Source organism: Vanacampus margaritifer, chromosome 13, assembly GCF_051991255.1.
Source record: "Vanacampus margaritifer isolate UIUO_Vmar chromosome 13, RoL_Vmar_1.0, whole genome shotgun sequence".
NCBI classification, from domain to species: domain Eukaryota; kingdom Metazoa; phylum Chordata; class Actinopteri; order Syngnathiformes; family Syngnathidae; genus Vanacampus; species Vanacampus margaritifer.
Genome location: NC_135444.1, coordinates 4,703,034 through 4,712,820, shown reverse-complemented (window position 1 = coordinate 4,712,820; position 9,787 = coordinate 4,703,034). Strand labels below are relative to the sequence as shown.

The 9,787-nt window shown below is 41.3% G+C and overlaps 1 protein-coding gene across 1 annotated transcript; it reads right to left on the bottom strand.

The window, feature by feature from the left end:
- Window positions 1-7,171: 7,171 nt before the first annotated feature.
- On the bottom strand, window positions 7,172-8,931 carry foxd3 (forkhead box D3). The gene has a single exon (XM_077584450.1). It carries the CDS (start codon window positions 8,672-8,674, stop codon window positions 7,508-7,510), a length of 1,167 nt encoding a protein of 388 aa, XP_077440576.1. The 5' UTR covers window positions 8,675-8,931; the 3' UTR covers window positions 7,172-7,507.
- Window positions 8,932-9,787: the final 856 nt, after the last annotated feature.

The window sequence follows — 9,787 nt, the reverse complement described above, 5'->3', positions numbered from 1 at the left end:
GGCTGCTACTAATTCAGTGTTGACTCACGATGGGGTCAAATGCCGTATTCAAGGATGGTCGGAAGTCACATTTATCCAAGTTGTTTTTTTTCCAGTTCCGACCTGAAAGCCTTCAAGGAGAAAGCAAACAAAAATGGAAGATAATGATATATATATATATATATTGGTCCTCAAAACTCATTTTAAACCTCCAGCAAACTTGCCTTCTCACAATTTTCCTTCATTACTTCACTTATCTTATTTCAGAAGCATTCCATACAGTTCAGTAATTCACGTATAATTTCATGCAGGGAAATATCGGCATACAGTCATGTACATTGTTACATGGAGTTATGTTGAATATTTATGAATGAAGGAAGCTATCTAGTTTAGTACTCAAGTAAATTGTGTTTTACCATTCACGGTCTGTGTTTTTAAAGTGGTCGCCAATGTAGAGTGACGTCACATTGTAGTCCGTTGGGGTACTTTTTTTTTTTTCATTTTTCAGCCACATGTGGCAGTAGTGATTCAAAATTAAATTTTCTGCCTCCAGAAGCTTTGAGTGGACACAACTCAAAATATTGAATGTTGAATTTGTACTGGCTTGATACAGCTGCAATTGCTCTGGACCACCGGTTCAGTGTTAATGACAAACCCTGGCTCTGCTTAAGACTGAACTGTATATGACGCGTTCATACTGTAGAACCAAAATAGAAGTAAAACATTTTAACTACAAACGTTGGAATTAAAAAAAAAAAGTAAGAATACTGTCTGCTCAACATAAAATTAGGTGTGCAGTACTGGCAATATCATGCTTATCTGCACTGTATACAGATGTGGAATTATTAAGGCCCCGCTTTTACCCTCCCCTCTCAGTGTAAATCTCAGCCGACGGGCATGATCTCCTCTGTGACCTTTTCCTCTGTTGACACCAACGTCTTTGTTCCCAAGGTGTTGGGTAGACGTGTTCCTTGTGGTTCTGGCATCAATTATGTATAAATAATAATAACCTTGGACAACTGCTGATTTGCAATGACACTTTCATTACAAAGCGAGCAGCCAATAACTCACTGATAGCCATTAGTTATTAATGCCTGGCCACATCAGCTTTACTTTGTCATTTATTGCTTCATCTTGATGCCTTTTTAAATATTCAGTAACTGCTGTACCTACATTTACTGTCTGTGGCCTCCTCCCTGGAGAAAGCTATTGCTGTTGTGGTGTGGAAGATGACCTGTCCTAGATATTGTGGAGAAGTTTTCCAGTGGCATTGTGTCGAGGTATAAAACATGCTGCTGTTGGGAGAAATTATTCATTTGACTACAAACAATCCAGCCACCTGTTACAGATATTCTTTAATGTAATTTGATGTTACTTTTGATGTCTGCTTTGTCACCCATTTAAATGTGAACCGAATGTTCAATTAAAATGTCGGAATGATCCAATGTTTGTTTTTGCATCGGAATGATACACCACTTATGACTCCTGAACTGAACCAAATTATTAATATTAAAATTAAAATTAATATCACAGGTGTCAAACTCAAGGCCCGGGGGCTTGATCCGGCCCGCCGCATCATATGTGGCCCACAAAAGCAAATCATTTGCGTCAACTCCCCCGATCTTTGCTAATATCAGTACCAAATGTTTTTTCAAAAATATTTTTGCTACCCATTTTACAGTAGCTTCAACAATAATTTTACAAACTCTTATCCTTGACTTCTGATTTTAAAACAATCCATCAATTTGTTGTATATGTGTAATAATACTATAAGACGATTAAACATTTATTTTTTTCATCATCAGAACGGATATTTGATGGAAACCGTAACTACAAAGTGACAAAAATTAGTCTGGCACACTTGCATGATCCACCATATGATGTTGCTTGCCAGCTCACATATGGTTTGATTTTGTGTCAAATCAGCACGGCAGTAGATTTTTTATTGTATTTTTGTTTTAGTATCCCACAATGGTTGATGTTGAAAGGTATGTTGCCAATTTCATTCCGAGATCAGTCTAGTTTGGTTTTGTTTCAAAACAAGAAGTGTACTGAGCTAAAATGTTATCTGAGACCACAAAAAAGACTGAATGTAGATTATAGATTAACTAATTTGCTCCCAAAAATGTATAAATACGTTCTATTTTTAATATTACCATGCTCCCAAAGATGTATTTCTAAGTTTTTTTTTTAATGTTTTCTTTATGCTGGAGCATACAGAAGGCTTTGATGCAGCCTCTGAACTGAAGAGAATGCTTGAAGCAATTGTAGTTATTACAAAAACAGCCAGCAGGTGGCAGCAGAGTATAAGAGATCAACCAGGGCCATGTTGCAAAAAGCTGTATCCCCACTGTTTTAAACAGATTTTTGAATAATGATAAAACTTAGCTATAGTCTAATGCCAATTGCTGCCAAACGTGAACAGATAGATTTTTTTTCCTGATGAAAGAAAATACTCTAATCTTCCTTTTGGTAGGTTCTATGTTTTTATAGCAATAGAACACAATATTCTGTGGGCCTTGTAAAATCAGTCAAAATCCAGTAAAACAGTCGGGAGCGAAGGGTTTTGCATCAGTGAAAATGGCTGGGAATTAATGAGTTAAAAGTATAAAGAGTGTTTATTCCTTGACTCCTTGCTACTATTAATTCATTTTCCATACCACTTATCGTGGTGAGGTTCAGGGAAAGCTGCAGTCTATCTAAGTCAAGTGATTCGGGTTAATGCATGGACTGATCACCATTCAATCCTAAAACTGACGCATGAAGACAAACAACCGTTCATTCTCACATTCGCGATAATATCCAAATTTGTGTTTTGGTTTGTGAAGTGCGGAGATTTAAGGCCACTAAACAAGACAACTTTTGATTTTGAATGATATCAAGATTTTTCAGATTGATTAAACAAATGTCATGTTAGTGTCTGCTTGTCTGTGTTTCTCTACTCACACATTTAACATTTATTTTTAATCATTTTCAGTGATTGTTTCACAGGAAGACAATTCACACATTCACTTCGCATCATTGACGACGCCCACCTTTCTGCGAGTGCTTCCGCATATTGGCGAATGCTTTATGACGCGAAGCCTTGCAAAAATACATGGAGTTAGAGGGACCATCTGTACTCACCCCAATAGTTAATTTGGGTTCAAATTTATTGCCCTCTGTATGTTGATGTGATGTCATGTGCGCATCATGTACGTGAAGAAGGGTGTATGCAGTTTCATTTTTCATCATGGCAGTAGCGATTCAAAATTGAATTTTTTGCATTCAGTAGCTTTGATATTGTCCATACATCTTCTACTGCTTATCCGAAGTCGGATCGTGGGGGCTTCAGCCTTAGGAGGGATGCCCAGACTTCACTCTCCCCAGCCACTTCAACCAGCTCCAACAGCGGGATCCCAAGGCGTTCCCGGGCCAGCCGAGACACATAGTCTCTCCAGTGTGTCCTGGGTCGTCCCCGGTGGGACATGCCCGGGACACCTCTCCAGAGAGGCATCCAGGAGGCAGCCGAACCAGATGCCCGAGCCACCTCAGTAGCAGCTCGACCCTGAGTCCCTCCCGGATGACCGAGCTTCTCACCCTATCTCTATGGGAGAGCCCGGACACCCTGCGGAGGAAACTCATTTCGGCCACTTGTATCCGGGATCTTGTTCTTTCGGTCACAACCCGCAGCTCTTGACCATAGGTGAGGGTAGGAACGTAGATCGACCGGTAAATCGAGAGCTTTGCCTTTGGCCTCAGCTCCTTCTCTATCACAACGGACCGATACAGAGTCCGCATCACTGCAGACGGTGCACCGATCCGCCTGTCGATCTCCCGCTCCCTCCTGCCTTCACTCGTTGCTGATCTTCATCCCAACCGCTTCACACTCGGCTGCGAACCTCTCCAGTCTTTGATATTGTGTTTGTGAAATATGAGCAAAATCAGCCAAATCCACCTGTTTTGATCCATCTCAAAGGGCGGCCTTTTTGCCACTTGCTGTTCACTGAAAATGACATCATACTTGCTCAGAACTCAGGCAACAACCAATCATGGCTCACCTGTTTTCTGAAGGCCTGAGCAACTGTGATGTCCTTTTTACTCGACAGCAAGTGGCAAAATGACCACCCCATTATTGTAAAGAAAAAAGTTGGGTTGACTTCCTCTTTAATGACTAATTTATTTATAGGTGTGAACGTGAGTGTTTATATATGCCCTCTGATTGGCTGGCGACCAATCCAAGGTGTACCTTACTTCTTGCCCAAAGCCAGCTGGGATAGTCTCCAGCTACCTTATTACCCTAAAATGAGGCCACGATGGATGGATGGCAACATATTTTTGTATTTTGCATGATTGTTTTTAACCTGCAGTCTTTGCTTCAGTGTTTTTTCCCCAGATAAATTTATAGATTGAGCTATTAATTATTTATTAGAAATATATTTTGTATGTGTCCATTTCATTGGACAATGGCTTGGCTCCATTTGTTTGCAATTAATGTGGAACCCTTTTTGTTTGTTTGATTCTGTGTTATCATCACCGGCGCTAGGCGGAATTCCCAAATCATCACTTTTCAGGAGAATCTCAAAAACGGCATGATTGTCCAACCAACCATTAACATTCCATCATCAAAGAGCACAAGACATTTTCAACAGTTTGGATTGGATAATAATTTGTAATAAATAAATAAAATATTTGTTATTTATGAATATGAAATTTGCCTGATTGTGCAAACTGGTTTTGGCCTAACGCCAGTGATATAATTCGACTTTGTGATGAAAGCCTCACTAAAACTTAGCACATTTTAATTCTTCCAGCATTCATTAAAATCTGAGTTGGTTTAAACTCAACCCTGACTGCATATTCAACAACAATGAAAGTGTTTATTTTACATTACAGTGCCAACATTATAAACCCGGAATGGGTGCAGCTTCACAAATCCAGAGGTTATGAAAGTGCAACACACAAGTTATTTATGAGAACAACAGGTATGTTGATAACGAAAAAAGGGAATTAATCTGCCATCTCATCAGCACAATTTTACAAGATATACTGCAGAAGTTGTTATAATAGATAATAAATTGTATTAATGTTCTCCCTTTTAAGGGATGCATGGGCGCTTCTATTGAAAGTTGTCAGACACTAATTGACAGCAATGTGTAAATACTGTGATGTAGATTGCTGAGTAGTAGCAACTGTGAAAAGGTTACATGAACTTTTTCTTATGTATTGAACAGGTTCTGCATTACATAGCTGTCATTCATTTTGTGATATAGGGACATGTAGATGTTATAAGTTTGACTTCTTTCTGCCCCCTTTCTTCTTTTTAAATAAATAAATAAATCTAAAAACAAATCTAAATCTACCATGCCCAGAGGCATACTGTATATACAGCAGTTTAACTGAGTTAATGGAAATTTGGCAGTTAAAGTGTGTTTTTACTGTGAATTATTCCATCCCTTTGCTTCCCATGGTATTCAATTAATTTTGCCATTTGTTGTTAAAAGAAGAACAAGGCCTGTAGGCAGCCAGAACTATGGGAATGACACTCAAGGCTTTTCTTCACCTGTGCACACTAAAGTGCAGCTGTAGTGCATAGCTCAATATAGTCTGTTTGCTTTTCAAATGAGCACGTTAATATAGTCAGCAATTTGTATTCTGCATGGGCAGAAATATTGGTAGAAATCTTTGAAATAGATTCATATGATGAGTGTGTGTGTGTGTGTGTGTGTGTGTGTGTGTTGAATTATTTTGGTAAATATTGGTCTCCCTCCCACAGCCCCTCCTGCATAAGAAGGTACGGTAACGTAGGTGAAGTCCCCCAGTAACGCGAGTGTTGTTTCATTTTCATATAGGTGCATGAGTTTGAAGGCAACAACTGTAATTGCAGTCCCGGAAGTGGATTTTGATCCTCCCGAAGACAAATCATGGATCTCACACTTCTGAACCGCGAATTTTATAGGCGAATTTTATAGACAGACCAAACTTGATAACCACGGTGGTGTTTTGAACAAATACTTCTTGGCTCGTTTTTTAAAATCCCCCAAAATTTTAATGAAAGGGTTTGTGTCATTGGTCCCGCAAACGATAACTTTTTTTTAAAACCCATAAACCAAGATCTCGGTGTAAAGCATATGTTTTCGCAGTAATGTTCTAAACGATTAAGTTACGATTTTTTCTATATTAGTATTTTCATGGTCTATTTTTTATTATTATTACCGTATTGTTTATTTTTCTATTTCGTATTAATTATTAGAAATACCATTGGGACATTGGAGAAGGGTTTTGCATCATCGTCACCTTCTTCGGTGTCTGTCTGCGAACTGAAGCAGCGAGAGGCTCCTTTCTCTTTCCCATGGGGATCGGATAAATATAGAGTGCACACAAGCGCGAGCCGGCGCCGCACACACAAACATACGAACACACACACACCATTTGCTGTTTGTGTAAAAGTGATTAGCCAGACACAACTGCGAAACTGTCGAAACTGTGATCTGTGAGGAAGTCGAGCCACCGAATTGTAAAAGGACACCAGCAGTGATGTCATATTAAAAGGTCTCTATGCAGTCGCAGCTCAGTCCGGATAAAATAACTTCAATAACTTCAGTCGAGTGCTACGTGATTTTTCTAATGTCTAAAAAATTGTAATAGATCGACTTAAAGAATGTACCATGAGTGTCGTCCTTACAGAACGTATTTGCGGTTAGTTGCTTGTAAACTGTCATTATGTCGCAGGGTTTTCAATTTAATAACACATTTGTGAAGGTTTGAATTGTACTGCTCATATAGGCCTATATTTATTCAGTTCCCGTTATTTGTAGTTTTATAATTTTTTCTCTTTTGCACTTGTTTCTTAATTGCTTGGCAGATTTAAAGAGCAAAACGGAAAAAAATAAAAAGATTTAAACATGCGTTTTGTATTGATTTCAAATGTTGTCGTCATCATATTGGAAAAGGTTTTATATCACCAACAATAATAATTATTACGTTAAAAGTCTAAATAAAATGTCATTAAATTATTTTTAACATGACCGTGTGGTAGTAGTAAGGAAGTCCACCACAACCGTATATTTTCATTATAGGAATTTCGTCTGTGAATATGGAAAGATAATAATGAAAATATGTAATAAATAAATAATAAATATGTTTTCGAATTATTTATCTGATTTATTTACAAATAAAGCCAGTGTACACCACAATATAGCTAAATTGAATTACACATGGTTATTTTCTTCATAATAAACAGAATATTTCAGAGCTTTTTGTGTCTCATACGAAAAAGTCAAAATTGTCCACATCCTTCATCCAGTACAAAAAAATGTAAACTAATATCACAGATCTCTAATGGTAACCAAACAAAGAAAGACAGAAAAATTCAAATTATTCATAAAAAAAATATTTACAAATATTACCTGTACAGAAATATTTCCTTTTTCTTTTTTTCTCTGTGAACAGTCTTTAGATATAGTTACACACAGTCCAGTGCTGCCAATTACACGTCCTCTGTGATAGTGTCTCAATATAAAAATATGTTTTGCAGTCAAGGTAAAAGTCATTGTGAAGGCCATTTGGACATCGTGGCCGCCGTGCCTGCTGGTAAAACATGTCCAGAAAGAATACTGGAAGGTACACTGAGGATGGGGGCGATGGCGGCGGAGGTCCGGGTCAGGGAGAGGGACTGAGCGCTCAGCAGGGCCGACTGAACGGTCACTGGAGGCCGCAGGAAGGCCTGCGCTGATCCCGCGGTGGACGACGACGAGCTGGACACCCCGATAATGTTCTCTATGCTGAACGAGGGTCTGCTGGACGGTTCGGACTTGATCATGGACGCCGTGCTCAGACTGCTGAGCTGCAGTTGCAGGCCCGGGCTGAGCTGGGAGTTGAACGCTTTGCGGTTCAACTCGGCCGAGGGCAGTAAAGGGACACCCGGGGGTAGCATGTGCCCCACGGGAGGGATGTAGGGGTATTGCAAAGCCGCCGGGTGGGAATACGCGGCCGGGTGGATGCCGTAGTGCCGCCCATAGGGGCCACCGAGCCCGTACGCCCCGAAACTTTGCATCATGAGAGCAGTCTGGTCCCTGAGCATGTCCGGCTGAACTCTTTTGAACCTTTTCCTCCTCCTGAGGAAGCTGCCGTTGTCAAACATGTCCTCCGAAGCCGGGTCCAGGGTCCAGTAGTTCCCCTTCCCGGGGTTGCCGGGCTCCCGTGGGATCTTGACGAAGCAGTCATTGAGCGACAAGTTGTGGCGGATGGAGTTTTGCCACGCCGGGAACTTCTCTCGGTAGTAGGGGAAGCGGCTGCTGATGAACTCGCAGATGCCGCTGAGGGTGAGCTTCTTCTGCGGGCTCTGGAGGATGGCCATGGTGATGAGCGCGATGTAAGAATACGGCGGCTTCACCAGACTACTTTTGGGCTTCTGGAGTGGACCTCCCGGCGTGGCGCTCTGCTCGTCTCCCTTTCCCGTGCCGGTCTCGCCTTCCCCGGAGCTCTCGCAGCACGGACTCCCGCCGCCGGACCTCATCTCCTCTTTGTCCACCTCAATGTCGTCATCATCCCGGAGGTCGTGCAGGATGCCTCCCCCGGGACTGTCGCAGTCGCTGTCCCGCTCCATGCACTCATCGTCCCCCTCGCCCACCACGTCGATGTCCACGTCCTCGGCTGTGAGCACCGTCTGGCCGGACATGTCGCTGGCTCTTTCGCTGCCTCCAGACAGGGTCATGTCACGGCTTACTTACAGTTATTTTCTTTAAAAAAGAAAAAGAAAAAAAAGAAAGTCTCGGAGCCAAAACAAGCGGTGGTGTGATGGTTATAGTCAGGGCAGCGCGCGCACACACATCGAGCGTCTGTTGACTTTGTGCTGGCCCCTGTCAAGAGATCGGATGTCTCTCCAAAGACTTTCAAGAGGCAGGCGCTGCAGAGAAACTTCTTCCACTCTGGGTGTGCAAGTTGCGTGGAGATGGGCCGACTTGTGTCCCTCGTCGCTCACTTACGTCCCGTATGGAGCCACACTTGGAGCACAAAGTCGAGATGTCACATGCTTTTAAAGGTCGCAGCTTTTAAAAGGGACTCTCTGATAGATTACCCCCAGCACCACCACAACCTCCACCTCCACCAAGCCCAGTATATGATGAGGAGCTGGCCACGTGGTTCGGTGACGACATTACGCCCCCTCTCTCTTCCTCCCTGCAGCCTGCTGTTAAACCATGCAAACTGGAGTTGTTTCATGGATTTGTCAACAAAGGGACATCAGCAGTGCCGCTTTCCGCTGGTTTCCGTGTTCGCCCGTCATAGGCCATTTAACGGCGCGCACGCGGGTGGAGGAGAGGAAAGAGGAGGATGAGAGAGACAGAAAATTGGTCTGTATGATTGAACGATCTGACGCGAATGAACACATACTTTGCGATAAACTTTAGCAAGTGTGACGAAAACTGCAGCATGCAATCGACCACAGTTAAGGTTGTATTATTATTATTATTATTATTATTATTATTATTATTATTATTATTATTATTATTATTATTATTATTATTATTATTATTATTATTATTATTGATGCATGCGTAATTGAGTGTATCATAATTTAACATCGGCAACTAAGTATATTCGTAGTTGCATCATGGTGAATTTTTCTTTGTCTTCTTCTTTTTTTTTTGCAGCCGAGCCGTAAATGCAAAACCTCAATTCAGATCTATTTATTCCTGCAGGATTAACCGAGGGTGAGAAGAATATTGAGCAGCAGAAGCAGCAGCAGCAATGAATGGAGAGAATAAGGAATTTCCTAGAGGTGTTAACGTCTCCGTTCATTGCATGTTTTTACATTTGAAAAAAAAAG

What these genes read in the sequence shown, in the direction of transcription:
- foxd3 (XM_077584450.1), bottom strand. Translation starts at nt 8,674, where the DNA reads ATGACCCTGTCTGGAGGCAGCGAAAGAGCCAGCGACATGTCCGGCCAG.